The 16606-nt window shown below is 36.8% G+C and overlaps 2 protein-coding genes across 13 annotated transcripts in view; one reads left to right on the forward strand and one right to left on the reverse strand.

The window, feature by feature from the left end:
• Positions 1-15396, reverse strand: part of TPR (translocated promoter region, nuclear basket protein) — a 66038-nt gene extending 50642 nt beyond the window's left edge. For both annotated transcript variants that reach the window (XM_025430104.3, XM_025430105.3), the window contains exons 1-15: positions 15200-15396; positions 14493-14801; positions 12934-13038; positions 10404-10477; positions 8261-8357; positions 7360-7463; positions 6865-7029; positions 6108-6200; positions 5428-5508; positions 5261-5348; positions 4350-4490; positions 3858-3949; positions 3395-3592; positions 1341-1448; positions 128-354 (exon numbers count right to left, since the gene is read on the reverse strand). In XM_025430104.3, coding sequence (XP_025285889.2) covers positions 128-354; positions 1341-1448; positions 3395-3592; positions 3858-3949; positions 4350-4490; positions 5261-5348; positions 5428-5508; positions 6108-6200; positions 6865-7029; positions 7360-7463; positions 8261-8357; positions 10404-10477; positions 12934-13038; positions 14493-14801; positions 15200-15269 — 1952 coding nt within the window. In that variant the 5' untranslated portion in view covers positions 15270-15396. The remainder of the gene's footprint in view (positions 1-127; positions 355-1340; positions 1449-3394; positions 3593-3857; positions 3950-4349; positions 4491-5260; positions 5349-5427; positions 5509-6107; positions 6201-6864; positions 7030-7359; positions 7464-8260; positions 8358-10403; positions 10478-12933; positions 13039-14492; positions 14802-15199) is intronic.
• The window catches only part of ODR4 (odr-4 GPCR localization factor homolog), a 41063-nt gene continuing 39852 nt past the window's right edge, over positions 15396-16606 (forward strand). For 3 of the 11 annotated variants that reach the window (XM_049112163.1, XM_049112172.1, XM_049112173.1), the window contains exon 1: positions 15396-15582. The gene's annotated coding sequence lies outside the window, so the exon portion shown is untranslated. Of the gene's footprint in view, positions 15583-15827; positions 16165-16204; positions 16339-16381; positions 16498-16606 lie in introns of all 11 variants that reach the window. The other 8 variants (XM_049112165.1, XM_049112171.1, XM_049112169.1 and 5 more) reach the window with 8 other exon arrangements.

The following is a 16606-nucleotide window of genomic DNA, read 5'->3' on the forward strand; positions in this document are numbered from 1 at the left end:
TTGTATTGTTGCTCAGTTTTTTTTTTTCTCCTAAGTCACCATATTCCTAGTATACAGCCCGATTAAAGACATATAAGAAATTTTCAATAAATATTTGCTAAACAAACCAAGATAGTCAACTGCTTACTTGGATGAAGTTGTTTCTTGTTCCTCTCTTTCTCTGGTTTCCCCAAGTTCCCTAAGGGCCACTAAGAGACGTTGATTTTGCTGCTGAAGCTCTTCAATGTTTCTATAAGATACTAGATGCTGTGATATTACTTCCGATGAACTACTTATATCAGCAGAGCTTACTTCCTCATCACGAATTACATGATTGCCCCTTGCTTCTTCAAGTTCCATCAATAGCACTCTAATCTAAAAACAAAGTTTTAATGTTACCAAATAGTATTGATGTTGATTCTGGAAATGTTTAGAATAAAAATTTTCAAGTGAAAATATTACTTTATGAACAACATCAGTTAGCATTATTTTTAAAAAATTATTTTTGTTTTAGATATTAAAACCTAAAAAATTTTAGTGGGAAAAATTATTTTTCATTTCTATAAAAGTGTGTAATAAGGGCTGTTATTTAAAAAAAAAAAAAACACCAATTCTCTATTCTATAGCTCTACTTTTGTAAAATACTGACTAAATAAAACACAAAGAAATATATACCTGTACATGTTTTTGCTTATATTTGTGTGCTTATGTATGTATTATTTGGTGGGGCAGAAGACCAGTATGAAAAACAGATTTATTTCCATTCATATGAAGTTTTTATGTGTGTGTAGTATGCTGTATAAACCCACACACAAAAATGAGATTAAAATATATGTATAAAATAGATCTACATTTCCTGACTTGTTCACTTGGGAAAAAAAAGTGGCTGAGTAATGTATATATGACTTTATTCTAGTAAAAACAATGGATACTTACATATGTTCATGAATGCTCACGGGTTTGTGTATATATATACGTGTGTATACACATATACGTACCTACACATATATATGTATATATGTATACATGTGTATATATAAAGACCTGAAAGAATATACACCAGTCTGTTAATGCTGGTTCTACTCTGGGACTTGGGCAGGGATAGAAGACTTTTATTTATCCTTGAATTATTTCATTTACCTAAAATTTGAATATTTATCAAACACACACACACATACAAAAAAAGAAGGGCTATTAAAAAAACAAAAAACAACGACCAGGCTATAATTCACTAGAGTCTTATTCCTAACGAGAATTTCGTATGCAGTAATTCTTACATACATACCTGTAAACAGACTTAAACATTATTGGGTAGTCTGGGAAAAAAAAAAAAAATAGGAAAAGAAACAAAAAATTCTAACCTGTTGTGAAAGATCTTTTATTTGTATTTCCATTCTTTGATTGTCTCTTTCAAGCACAGATGAATGTTTGTTAGCTTTATCAGTGTCTTCCTGTAATCGCTGAATCTCCTTTAAAATGTAAATTAAAGTGAAAATTCTACATTTCCTTCTAAGATCTATACAAATGAAGCAGTTATATAAATAATAAAAAATATACAGTGCTTGTATAACATAGTCAACTGATAAATTAGAAGTCTATTTATAATACAGTAGTTACTGAAGAGTAATTCTCTACAAATATGAACACACATATACCTTAGTATCTTAAGTACTGCTTTATCATTATCACGACATGCAAACAATGGAGAATTTGCTATCCCTCCATATTAACTGTAAATTATGATCTTACAGCCATACCAAATTAATAGTGTATATCAAACGATGTCACAGAAATATTCTCTAAAGCTGTGTTACTAAAACGAAAATAAAGGACTATAGTATAATGCCAATTATATTACACTACTTACATGAAAGCAAACGTCAAAGTAAAAAATGTTGGGTAAAATGTGTAAGGCTTGATTTTATAAAAAAAGACTTCGGGAATTAATTCTAAAGCAGGAGCAGGGATCCCTGGGTGGCGCAGTGGTTTGGCGCCTGCCTTTGGCCTAGGGCGCGATCCTGGAGACCCGGGATCGATTCCCACATCGGGCTCCCAGTGCATGGAGCCTGCTTCTCTCTCTGCCTGTGTCTCTGCCTCTCTTTCTCTCTCTGTGACTATCATAAATAAATAAAAATTTAAAAAAATAAAAAAATAAAGCAGGAGCAGCCAATGTCACAAGACTGTTAAAAAGATAAAGCTTATGCAGTGCTTTGGTAAGTTCTGCATCCCAGCATCTCTAAGTATTTAAGGGCACAATTTTAAGAATTGTGTTTTGCCTGGAACACTCCCTCTCAACTGTGAGAAACTGAAGAAGATCTAATTATACCCAAGGGACCTCTTTTCAAACCACAGGGTTGAGGGGGAGGGGTGGATTTTTAAAGGGAACATTTTATCAAGGCAAGACTGCTAGATAACATATGACCTGGGAGAAAAAGACCAGTAGATTTAATATACCTGGATTTAAACTGATATCTAAGCTGTAATAGCAACAGTAATAAAATTTTAATCAGTTTGAATTAGGGATGCAATTTATTTATACTATTTTTTCCCAGGAAAAAAATTTTTATCAGTTTCAAACAGCAGATACAAAAGGTTACTGAATTTTCTCAATAAAACTTGTTTAATATATCTTGACTTTTTTCAGCAGTATTAATAGTTGTATCCTAAAAGCAAAATTATATGAATATATTCTTTTAAGTTATTATCTAGTAAAAAGGTATCTTAAAAGATATTTATGAATTTTCTTGCAAAAGAGTAACAAAATAATGTATACAAAAGCTTTCAAAGTTGTAAAATATTATAAAAAAAGGAGTTCTTCTCTATGGTTAAACATTACCATTTCTAGACAGATTATCAGAACTGTCTGATAAAGAGTGACTATGACAAATTTGCAACAGTTCTGCTACAAAGAGATTGTTATTTTAATTTGAACAGTAGCCCAAGGAGAGTTGGCTATTCATCATCCCTATAGAATGCTATAGAAAACATCTCTAATGTCTTAAAAAATGGAAAAAGCTCCCATATTTTTAGCTAAATAAGAGCATTTCATGACTACAGGTGTTTAATAATGCTGAATTACCCTATCACCAAAAAGAATTAGCCTTTTCTAACTCAAATACTTTATTTTTTTGAGAGAGTGAGGGACTGCACACACATACACATGCAGACAGGGAGAGGGAAAGGAGGAAATGGGGGAGAAAATCTCAAGCAGGCTCCGTGCCAGCATGGCACCCAATGTGGGGCTCGATCTCATGACTCTGAGATCATCACCTGAGACAAAATCAAGAGTTGGATGGTTAAACAACTGAGCCACCCAGGTGTCCCATCAAATACTTTAATTCTAATTAAGAATTACCTACTAAATCATCTCTTATATGTATTTTCCCCACAGCTAAAATTTAAGAGAGGAACCAACCTTCATCGCTTGTTCCAGCTTAACAGATAAACTTGCCACAGCCTTCTGTGCACGCTCATACTCCTCACGCTGACGTTTCAAAATTGGTGCTTTGGCTTCAACTTCTTTCACTATTTCATCTAGATACTTGTTAATTCTTTTATTCTCTAGTTTCTCCAAAAGCAACTGATCCTGAGTTTCCACATAAGCATTATACAGCTGAAAGGAAAGGAGAGGTCATTTCAAATCTAAGCATAATAACAGAAGCATATCATTGATTAGCTTTGTAACAAACATGCATTATTAGCACTTAAACAAGATGGAAATGTTTACTATATGTTAGAAGAACCGGGACCAAGAAAGCTTCTCTTACAATGATCCATTAATCATCAGATGATTTTAAGAATAATCTTTCTGAGCATTACACATTTCAGCAAATTTCCTTTTGCTGAAAGGAAATAATAAGATTTAATACCATTCTGACCTCAGTTAATTTCATGCCAGGTTTCACTATCTTGGCCACAGCTGCTGCAGTAGGAGACATAGCTGCAAGCTCTTCTTCAGATAATATGGCTCCTGTACCAACATATAGAAATCTAGTGTTATTTCTGTAATGTTTCACACTAAAGCCAGTAATATATTTTCCAAAATGAGTGTGTTCCAAGTATGACACCAACTAAGCATTACATACAAATTCCTGAGATTTTAAATATGACATCAAATTGTCATCTAAAATCTTTTAGCTAAATGTAGCTAAAAATGTTCTGGAAATTGACACACAATTATGCGTGATCAAATGGTACTTGTATTTGACAATATGGTAAAGATATAGATAAGTACTAATTTTACACTAAAAAAAAACTCAATGGAGTTTCCTACAACACAAGAGAAATACTATTAGTGGAAATTAGTAAGAACGATGTAGGAAGTCCTTGTATTTCGTTCAAGTCATTTATAAGCATCTTCCAATCCATACCTTTACGTTTTGTGGCAGAAAGCAGGTCATTTGCATTCTCTAATTCCTTCTCCAATTTCCCAATTTTCTCAAGCATTTCTTTTTCCATTTGATCTTTAGATTCCTCCACTTCTAAAAGATGATCTTGTATTGCTTTATTGGCTAAAAACATTTTTAAAGACAGAATATCCACACACTATTAAAATCTTGGGAGTTTATAAAATGTAACAGCATAGTCATTATTTTTCCCTTCAGCAGAATTTCTAAACAGGCTAAGGTTGCCAGTTACCCTCTGAAAATTTACTTCTAATTCCTGAAATGTTCTTGCCTAATGAATCTATTTCTCCTTTTGATATCTTTTATCCATGGGGAAAATTAGGGAACTCAAATTGTCAAAAAGTGGCTCTTAGTATCTCTTTGGTTTTATTCTGATCTTTAGCTAGAACATAAGAAATGACTAGAAAAGATCACATAGACAACTTATACTAGCAAACAAAACAAAACAAAAAACCAAACACCAAACCCAAAAACATACTAAAAAGAATACAAGAAAATTAAAGATTTTAAAATATACAGATTTTAACCTAAAAAGTGAGGCTTATATATGGATTAAGAGAATACCCAAACTATAAACCCATATGTACTTATCAAAGTAAATGTTTCACAAATGGAAGAAAAATTTCCTGTTAGAAACCAGACCATTAAAAAAAAAAAAAAAAAAAAAAAATAGAAACCAGACCATACATAAGATGAAAAAAACTCTGAAAAACATTATCTATATTTTCAAATACCCTATCTGTTGAAAATAAAATTCAAAGTTTCTTAATCTAAGAATCTTTCTTCTATACTAAATTTCAACTCTATTAAGGTCAGTCTAATTTCTAAATCCAATAATCTACACACAAAATAATCTTCCCATAATTAAATTTTACCTTCTCCAGCTTCTTTCAAAAGTTTGTGTAGTTCATCCACTGCTCGGGTCAGTTCATTGCTCTTTGCCTCGGAGTCATCAGCAGCACTCTAAAATTTAATCTTAAAAAGTTACTGGACATCTAAAAATGCAGTATTAGAACAATAAAATGTGTAGTTGGGCATTTACCTTGTATAGATTAGAGAGCTTTATGTGAGCATTTAACTCATTGTGGAATTTCTCTTCCATACTGGCCTGCTGTTCCTTGGCCTGCAAAAAAGACCCAATTACAGCAATCTCGCTTGAACTGAATTTTGTTTTTGTTTTTAAAGATTTTATTTATTTATTCATGAGAGAGAGAGGCAGAGACACAAGCAGAGGGAGAAGCAGGCTCCATGCAGGGAGCCTGATGTGGGACTCAATTCCGGGACTCCAGGATCATGCCCTGGGCCAAAGGCAGGCACTAAACTGTTGAGCCACCCAGGGATCCCCCTGAACTGAATTTTGAAAGCTCAATGAATGTTAAAATGAAAAAATCCAATTTGTAAAAAGGTAAAAATTAACACCAGTTTTCAGGATAAAGATGAATGACCTTAAAGATAAAATATTACTAATATTTTTATCTTAAAGTATAATACTTCGATGATATTAAAATTAACCATATTTATTTTCAGACAATACTTTGGATCTAGCATACAACTGCCATTTCTGAATCTAGCCATTTTAGCCTAGCTACAGCATATGAAAGTGTCCTGGCCATTTTATGGTACCAGAAACAGATTAAAACATGAAATCATTTAAAAAATAATAGCGCCTCATTATGCTTTAATATTTTTATAAAAGAGAAATTTTAAAGTGGTCATCTATACCTCTTTCAGTTTGGTCAACAGCTCTTCTACATGTTTTTGAAGATTCTCATTTGATGTTTTCAAGCCACTCATCTGTTCTTCCATTCTAGAAACCTAGAAACAGAAGAGTTGGGTGGAGAGAGGATATTGTAACAACTAAAATGAATTTGATATAAAGCTTAGCTGCCAAGTGAAAGCGAAATGTCCTACATCCAAAATAAAGGATTTCACATAAAATGTATATATTTAAAAAAATGAAAATACCTCACAAACAACACGTTTGGATTTATCTCCCAAAACTTATCAGCACTTCTTAAATGTATCTTAATGATACATCAAAAGATAGTAGATGGTATCAAAATTCATCAAAAAATACCTTAAAGTATTTATTTAAATGCAATTGGTTTATTTCCTAGACCACATGCTTATGAATTTCATCTCCCACATTTCTAATATTATGTTTACTTTGGTACACCATGGAGTGTATTTTTTTTTAAGGTTTTTATTTATTTATTTGAGAGACAGAGAGGGAGAGAATAGAGTCTGCAGGATTTGGGGGAGGGCCAGAGGGAGAGAAGGACAAGCAGACTGCCTTCTCAGCAGTATAGCTCCTGACTCGAGGTTCAATCCCAGGACCCCAAGATCATGACCTGAGCTGAAGTCAGATGCTTAACCACCTAGCCACCCAGGTGCCCCTCATCATGGAATACCTCTGTCATAAACTGGCACACAAATGTTAAGTTTTAACCAAAATGAAAATACAATTTTCCTAACTTACCTCTTCTTTTTTGTTTTCAAGATTACATTTAAGCTCTAGAATCTCATTTCCTTTTTCTCTGCCAAGAGCCAAGAGTTCATCAGTTTTGGTTTTTAACTCTGTATTCAGCCATGTATTCTGATTATGTAACAACTCCTTTTCTTGCTCCAAACGTTTTTCTCTATACTAAAAATATCCAAGAAAATAACATTCAATTAAAGACAATACACGGTTAGCTAAAAGATCTTGCCTGCAGTTAAAGAACATAAAGCAGAAACTTAACAACAGAAATAAATATTTGCATGCATTCTTAACAGAAAACAGATTAAGAACTCTAAGAAACTTAAATATCACAAACAGTTCAATTAAAATGACTTTAATGTTTAATTGTTTCCGTGACATTAAACAAAAACACAGCTTTTAATTACTTTATAGAACATTTGCCTATACTTAAAATTTAATTTAGATGAGTTTTAAGCAAAAATTGCATTTTGTGCATTAGGAATTGTTACTTGCTTTAACAGAAACATCAGAAGCTTGAAGTTCATCCAATTTTAACTGCAGATCACCCTTTGTGGCATTGCTTTCTTTAAGTTTTTCATTGAGACGTTTAAAATCCTCTAGAAAATTCAGAAGAGAATTTGAAAATAATGACTAATGCTCAGAGGAACCAAACATTGAAGATGCATCTCTTGAAATATAAGCATTTAACACAAAGTAAGTAGTTCTCAACAACTTTGTTTATCTCTTAGTTAAAATTTAATTTTAACAAATGATAAGCCAAGTTTGCGTACCCAATCAAACATGAAAATTATATTGGTTATTTTATTTTTAAATGCAGTATCTTAAGCTAAATATACAAATTAACATTGATTTTCCTGATATATACCTACAGATCTATTAGAATTTCAAAAATAGCCATTTGTTAAGTTAAAAAGCAGTAATACATATAAAAACTACTCAAAACAGCGAAAATACATGCCTAGCTTATATTCTTGCCTAACTCCTTCAGTCCATATTTTTAAATAAAAGCTTTCCTTTCAGGTTCTTATACATATTGAATATTTATGGACAAGTTATATGAAAACGTGTGTCTGTATTAGGAGTTCAGCCTCTACAAATCAACACTTAAACTGTTTCTAATTTGCTATTATAAATAATATCATAGTATCTTAGTATATAAACCTTGATCCAAATTATAATTCCCTAGATGTTTTTCATTTGTGTATAATTGTCTAGACAATTCTTCAAAACCTTGATAATGATTTAAAGAAACGGATGGGAAAAACAATAGGATATTACATTGAACTATATTCTGAGCTACAACAAAGAAGCAAGAGAAGTGGACTGCAGATTAATTCCTATTATAAGAGAAAGAAAGGAGAGTGGAGTTAGAAGCTAAAGTATTTCTTCATACCTGTTAAATATTCAAGTTCTTGAGATAGTCTCTCATTGGTTCTAACTAAGTCTCTTTTTTCAGCTTCTAATTCTTCTTTCGTCCTTGTAAACTGGCTCTATCATGCAAAGGAAAAGCAGAATATGTTTAAATTAAAAAAAATCGAATTGATTAATCATTTTAGGAACTTAAACAGAATTATCACTGTATTTAACATTAGCTGTAGCTTAAGAATCGTTGGTTTTCTTTCTCTTATAACTTAATACATCAAAAAGTTTAAAAATCACCTATAATTTCAACACTATATTTTACATTTTAAAAAATTATTTTTCATAGGCTTATGAAAAGTTTCCCATATCACTATTTATCTCTTGGAAGTGTCCTTATTAACTTAAGCTTTGTAGAAAAGACATTTAGTTTACTTCTAATTTTTTGCTGCCATAAAATATAATCTTGATGGTTATCACTGCATCAAATTGGTTCAATTTAGTTTTCAAGAAAAAGCCCTAGACATGGAATTACTTAAAACTTTTAACATTTTGTCAAACTGCTTTGCAGCAAGACAATGACAATCAATATGCTTTTATTTGTAAGTGTCAATCTCAAGCCACTCATGCCAGAAATGAAAATCATTCTATTAAAAAAAAAAAAGGAAGAGAACGAAATCAATGTTAACATGGGGAGGTGAAAAGTAATTACCTTATTGTTTTATCTGCATTTCTCTGATTAGAAGTGAACTAGGGCAACACTTCATATTGCCACTGACCATTTGTAAAGCTTCTTCTCCAGCTTTTTAAAATTCCTTTGCCCATTTCCCCCTGAATGATTTTTCTTAAAGTATGAAAGTAGTCATATATTAAGGATCCAGTCATATTTTAATTGAAAAAATACGTATTAATGGTTTATTTGTGCTTTAGTTCTTTTTATGCAATGAATTTTAAATTTCTATTAAAGTCTACCACTTTCCCAGTTAGTATCTTTTTTAAATTAACTTTTAAAAATTTTTATTTAAATTCAGTTAACATATAACATACTATTAGTTTCAGAGGTAGAAATCAGTAAGTACCTTTTATATATCAAGTATCTTCTTTTTTCTTTTTAAAGATTTTATTTATTCATGAGAGACACAGAGAGAGAGAGAGAGAGAGAGAGAGAGGCAGAGGCAGAAGCAGAGGGAGAAGCAGGCTCCATGCAGGGAGCCTGATGTGGGACTTGATCCTGGGACTCCAGGATCACATCCCGGGGCCAAAGGCAGGCGCTCAACCGCTGAGCCACCCAGGGATCCCCTCAAGTATCTTTTAGTCTCAAATCAAACACAAGGGTTATTTTGTTTTGTTTTTCCAAACACAAGTTTTTAAAAAGCAAGGGCAAGAGTCTGAAGTTTCTATCCAATTAGAGAATTACTGAGTATGATCATTTTATTAAACCAATAGGTAAATAATCCTTTTGATTATATTCAATCTGTTACTCTTATCACTACTCTAGAGAAATAATTTTTTTTTAAAGATTTTATTTATTTATTCATGAGAGAGAGAGGCAGAGACACAGGCAGAGGAAGAAGCAGGCTCCATGCAGGGAGCTCGATGTGGGACTCGATCCTGGGACTTCAGGATCTCTCCCTGGGCCAAAATCAGGTATTAAACCATTGAGCCACCCAGGGATCCCCGAGAAATAATTTCTGATGTGGATTCACCCATATCCCCAGCTGTATCAACATAGTTGAAATAATGCCTGAGCAACAATAAGTATTAAATAGAGAATCTCTAAAAGAAAGGGAGGATGACAGGTAGATAAGAGAGTGAGTGGCGGGCGGGGGGGGGGGGCAGACAGATGGACCTATGATTATCTCACCTATTTATAGTTCTATGACATTTTACTTACAGTGTGAATTTTTTTGAAAAAAAAATCACAACCTTAAGAGCTACAGAATCAAAAGCAAGTTTCTTTTTATATTAAATACCAATATATTCTGATGAGTAAAAGAAACACCTTATCAATAAAACACATAAAAGTTCTATTAACATATAAAATTTATATATATGCATATTTGTCAGTAGTTTCTCCTAATAGAACATGTTTCATCTTCCCATTAAGAAACACAAAATAGAATACTTCCTCAAGTGTCATGCTTATAGTTAGCTTTATTCACAGGAATAACTTTTACCTGAATGGCAATATTGCGATCCTGAGCAACTTCAAGTTCTTTATTTTTCTCAGTCAGCGCCTTTAGTTGATTGTCTGGATAAAAGGAATTTTATGAACATACATCCATAAACTTAAAAACTGCAGTGACAGTTTTCATGCATCTGCCACCCGTATACATTTTAAAATGAAGAAATGGAGTCTCAGAAAGGCTGAGTTGTAGAACATAGTATTACAAATTCATGAATATCCCAAATTTACTCTACTTCTAGAACAAATTTTTTTACTTTTTTTTTTTTTTTTTAAGATTTTATTTATTTACTTATGAGAGGCACACAGGGAGAAAGGCAGAGACATAGGCAAAGGGAGAAGCAGACTCCCCATGGGGAGCCTGATGTGGGACTCAATCCCAGGACCTCAGGATCATAACCTGAGCCAAATGCAGACGTTCAATCATGAAGCCACCCAGGCATCCCATTTTACTTTTTTTTTTCTTAAGTAAGCATCATGCCCAGTGTAGAAACCAACTTGGGGCCCAAAACCATGACCCTGAGATCAAGATCTGAGCTGAGACCAAGAGTCAAACGCCCAACTGACTAAGCCACCTGATGCCCCAAACTAAATTTTTAAATATATTATCCTGTCTCCCAAATCATATTTGTGATATTCTAACCAACATTTATAGAAAAAAGCATATGCAATTATCACTTTCATCATATTTCAATGACTCTTCTAAATTAATTATAACAACGAGTTAGTTATATTTACAAATCAGGTAATTGAGAAAAAAAAGTCAAGAGAATAAATAACGTTTAAACTATGTAAACAATGTATACAGAGTAAACTATGTAAACAATGTTTACGTAACACATAACAACGGATAACAACAATGGATAATTGTGATACAGCTTGTTTATCACTCAAAAGAGCCTTCGATATGGAGGAAAAAAAATTATGCTTGATCATCAATCCTATAATCTCCACTTATAGTGGTCTATCTCCCCTTGAACAGTTTCTTCTCCAAATGCATGCAGATAACTAGGAAAAATAAGCTTTCTGACATTTTCTTTCACTGAAACATATCTATACTATGTGCTAGCAATTTAATGAGTAAATACATGATTACTACTTCCAATCTTTAGCTCTACCTAAACAATTGGCTTATTATAGAGAAAAACCATGTAAATTAGTCTGATTTTTCTATTTTGCACTATTATTTACTGTTTTCCAAAGTTAAGATCTAGAATGATAAACTAAAAAAAACAAACATAATTGTATACCCCAGAAAGGCATACTACATGTGTGTCTAGGTTTATCCTCGCCTTCTCCTCCTCCCCTTTTCAGATCTCATTAAAGAAGATATAAGCACAATAATTTTCTTTTCTTTTTCTTTAGCACAATAATTTTCCTGAAATTCTTTAGCACCATAGCTCTGTAGACCTAGTTATTATGCCAAAGCAGAACCATATACAGATGAACCAGATCTAGCTACTCAATAAATTACTTATGCCCTCATTCCATGTGTGTATATATACCACTGTACACATGTATCATATATTTTAAAAATTAAGTGCTTCAAAATTAGCTGGAAAAAATTATGACCTAAATAGCTGATGGGCACAGACCTAGTTAAGAAAAAAGGCTGAAGTGTTAACCATTCTCTTATTAGCTTCCTGTGTTCCCAAATTAAAAATCCAGCTACATCTAACAGCAAATATTATGTCCTCACTCTATAACAATCTTTTGACATTTGCGTTCTCTTATCATAACCAAAGCATATAATACACATTTCCCAAGAAAAGCTAGGACCTTAACTAAGATCTTGTGTACCTTCTAGAACTTAATGATAGGAGAAAACTAATTAAAAACAAAATTACTCGGGACACCTGGGTGGAATAGTCTGTTAAGTATTTGTCTCTTGCTTTTAGCTCAGGTCACGCTCTCAGGGTCGTGAGATCGAGTCCTGAATTGGAGTCTAGGCTCAGCACAGTGTCAGCATAAGATTCTCTCCCTACCCCACCTTGTGCTCACTCTTTAAAAATAAATAAATCTTAAAAAAAAAAGGAAATTGTTCATCTTTCATAAAAATTGTTCATCTTTCAAAAAGAAAATTGTTCATCTTTCATAAGAAACACATAAGGAAGCTATAGGCTTTAATCTTCAACAACATAAAAAATAATTAAGTCTCTGTCCTTAATTACATTTTCAGTTGCATAATGCTTCATGCGTCTTTAAAATGCTTTCAAACATCTCATTTGATCTGTACAGTTATGTAAGCACATGGACAGGTGGTTCTAGCCATTTCATATATTACGATTTACAAATGGCCAAAAGAGCTTCTGATAGCAGTCAGAATTAGAACCCAGGACTCCTGACCACTAAGCCTTACGTTTCTCATGTTCACCATCAAGTGAAAACTCCAAATACTACCTTAAATGAAAACAGTGACAATCAGTATTTTCATAAACAGTATGTCAATGTTTCCAAAGCATCCAAAAGTGTCTAAAAATCTCTATACTACAAGAATAAAATAAGGTTGTAAAAATACTTACTGAGCTTCTCTAGGTCAAGCCTTAAGCTCTGGCACTCTCGGGTTTCATTCACAAGTCTCTCCTGACTGTGAGACAACCTCTTCTCTATCTCAAAGTACTGTTGTTCTTCAGAAGCAGAGGAAAAAATAAAATCAAACATACATGTACACACACTGTCAATACTGCTATTTATTTTTAATAATGTTGATTTTAAAACTTAAAGACACAGTATTTGAATTGCACTCCAAATAAGAGATTTTGAGTAAAGATAAATAGAGCACTGAAAGGACTTTAACATTTCCAACTGACACATGTTTATGACAAAAGAAAATGAGACCTAGAGGGGATTTTACAACTTCTCTTCCATAAGACTGCAATTCTTCAAGGTAGGCAACAAGTCTTTACTCACCTTAGTATTTTCCCCATAAAAATCAACAGACATTTTAGTATAAAGCAGACACATGTTCAAAGAAACCTTATTACATGGAGAAAAAATTTAGATTAAAAACTGCTTTGTTTTAAAAGGTTGTATTAAAAGACTGAAATACCTAAAGATATAAAATAACTAAATTTATGTAAAAATGTGTTAACTGTACAAGAGAAGGACTGAGTGTGTCCTGTTGAGCACAGTATCAAGCACATAGGAGACAAGCGATATTTATGTATAAATAAATCAACAGGAGCCAGTGTATGTGCTATCTTCAGTGTTGGGATTCAAAGAATTATTTTTCCGACATCCAATGCTGCTTGATAATTAAAGTTTTTGAAATGACAGGGTTCAGAATTTTGTATCAATTTAGCCAAAGCAGCATCACCCCAGGTAAACCAGGGCAAATTATAACAAGAGTTTATATATTTCAGTAAGGGTAGCTGCTATGATCTTAATCCTTCTTCATGGACATACTCGTCGCTATGGTCGGCGACTTCCTTTCTTAAGGGCCTCCTGTAAGTACGTCTAAACAAGCCTTAACATATTTTCTATTAAACTCCAACGTGTAGAGAGAATTCCGATATATCCAACTCTTTTACGTTCACGGTTTCCAGCGCTGTCTTCCGCACGTACGCGTTTAGGTGAACATCTAGTTCGCAATCGGACCAGCGCGAAGGACTGAGGAACAGAACTAAGCGCACGAAGCAGTGCAATTAGACAAAGGCCTCTGAATGCAGGTGACCAGAAAACCGAGCGGAAATCACCAGCAGAGCAACAGAGAGACCGGGTACTCTAAGGTTAGAGACAGGGGCCGCAGACTCCCGCTAGTGCGGAGGAAAAGAGACCCCCGATGTGCGCCCTACACCATCAAGGGACCCTACAGGAGACCACCCGGACCACAAAGAGAACGGAACTGAATGTGAAATGGGTTTCAAACAAACAAAAGGGCTGCTTTCTATCTAACCGTGAGAGCAGGTAGGCGAAGGCCTGGGGGTGGGGTGGGGTGGGGTGGGGTGGGGTGTCTAAGGAGCAGGGGGGCGATGCCACCGGGGAGAGTCGCAGGCAGAAAGCGAGCTCGCAAGGGGAGAAGACCAGCCACAGCTACGGAGCCGGGCCCAGGATCCAGGGCGGGAAGAGCGTCGCCACTTACCGCTCTCCACCTTAAATTTCTCATGCCGCCCCTTCAGGCCATCGATCTCGGATTGCTGGTCAGCAAGGAACTTTTCAAGTTTGTTCTGGACGGACTTAGGCAGCTTGTTCAGTTCCGTGCGCTCCAGGACTTGCTGCAACACCGCCGCCATGTCTATCGGGCCGGTGGCCGCGGCGCCAGCCGCCGGCGGAGCAGAAGCGGAGAAGAAAGGCGAAGACCAAGAGGACCCAGAAGCCTGGGCGGCCGCCTCGGCCACCTCGCTCCGAGGCTCGCGCGCGCCCGCCCGCCGGAGACTCCCGCGGCGGGACCCTGGGAAACCGAGTCCCGCCTCAGCGCCGGCACCAGCCGCGCCACAGCGCCCGCGCCCGGACTGCGCGCGCAGCCGCCGGAAGCTGGGCACCCTGGGAATCCGAGTTCAGAGGGGCCTCTGCCCCTGCCCGGTTTCCGGCCCCCCCCCACACACACACCCCGCCCGGGCCACCCGCCTCAAGCCCCGCGGGCTTGTGGGAAACGTAGTGTTTTTCTCAATCCCTTCCCTGAGCCTGACTGCGCAACGCCCATTCCGCTTCCTCTTTTCTCCCCGCCCCACGGCTCTCCTTTCCCCCGCCCCCCCGGCCCCGGTCCGGCTGCTTGGCAGCTGTCCGCGAGGTGGCGCCACAGAGTATCCGTCCACTCACGTCGCTCCCTGAAAAGCAAGGCGACCTTACCGTCGAAGCTCCGGGATGCCATGGGTCGTCCTCTTTGGCGGCTTCTAGACACTGAGCCGCTAGAGGGCATCGGTCCGGGCAGGGCTGGACGGCAGGCCCCGGGCTACCGCCACGCTCTCAATGGCGCCCGGAAGGGGGCGGGGTGGCGACCGCAGTCGCTTTGGCTGAGGTGCCGCGGTGAAGGAAGGGGGGCCGTGTGCGTCATCAGGCTGCGCCGCCTGGCTCCGGAGACCCTGGGTTTGGAGTGGGAAGTGAGGTGGGGGAAGTCTGTCGCTTTTTGATGAATTCATCGGTTGTGGACTTTGGACCCGAGGGGCGCCTGGCCCCTGGAGGCTTGTACGTGCACCTTAAAGCCCCATCTCCGGAGGACCACAGTTCGACAGGTGTGTGTCTGTCACGCGTGCACGTGAGGAGTGAGTGTGTGCATTTGGGCTCGGAGAGCCTCCTTTTGAAGGAAGAAAGGGACCGAGGGTAGGAAACGTACGGGCAGACACTCCGGTACAGGTCCGGTTACCGCAAAACGCTTTATTTGAAACGGCGCCCTTTGGTGCCTTTTGTGTGTGTTGGGGGGGGGGGGGGGTCACGACCAGGACCCACAGGCGCTTAAGGAGCCTGTTTGATTTTTCAGGGAGAGGATTTAAAGAAACCGGGAGGACTTTGAGTGTGACCTCTGGTTTTATGTTTTGAGGTAATCTCGTAGAAAGTGCTCCCAGCGTGTGTTCCTATTTCTAAGATGGAAGAAGCGTCGCGACAAAAGTTTTAAAACATTCTTCAAAACCGCTGACCGTCTGGCCCCCGTAATAGGACTGCTTGTTTCCAGATGGTGAAGTCTGCGGCTTGGAAGCTGAATCTGTAGATTATTTCATGTGTAATCCCCCTTCCGAAAAGAACTTGTTTCAATGAAGCATTCCCAAGTCATTCTCCCCTGCAGTCTCCCGCAGCAGCAGGCCTGTTGTGAATATTGAGTAAGGATGTGTTGGGTTTTTCGCCCAAAATATGTTGTAGGATTGTTTGAGTTAAGAAGGTTGCTGGTATGTTGTAGTGCCATCCATATACCGTGTCCTTGCCTCACTAGCAGTGATCCGCCAAGTGGAAACTGCAGCTATTCTGTGCGCAGAATCACGGGATCCTGAAATCAGGTAGGTTTTCAGACTTGCCTGATCCAAGTTCTGCATTTTGTAGACGAGGAAACCAGAGGCCAAGGAGATGAGCTGAGACTTGAGGGTTGAGATGTGACCCAGTCTCAAGTCACAGTGCTTGGACAGCTTGCAAGCTTACGTTGTCACGCAACACTTGAGGTAAAATTGAGCTGTTCTAGGCAAGGTCTGCGTTTTTAGTGGTGTCCTTTGTAAAGTATGATTGGCTATATTTTAAAGTTTTGAAGAAGCACTACAGTAATGTGATTAC

This window comes from Canis lupus, chromosome 7, assembly GCF_003254725.2.
Source record: "Canis lupus dingo isolate Sandy chromosome 7, ASM325472v2, whole genome shotgun sequence".
Taxonomy (NCBI): Eukaryota; Metazoa; Chordata; class Mammalia; order Carnivora; family Canidae; genus Canis; species Canis lupus.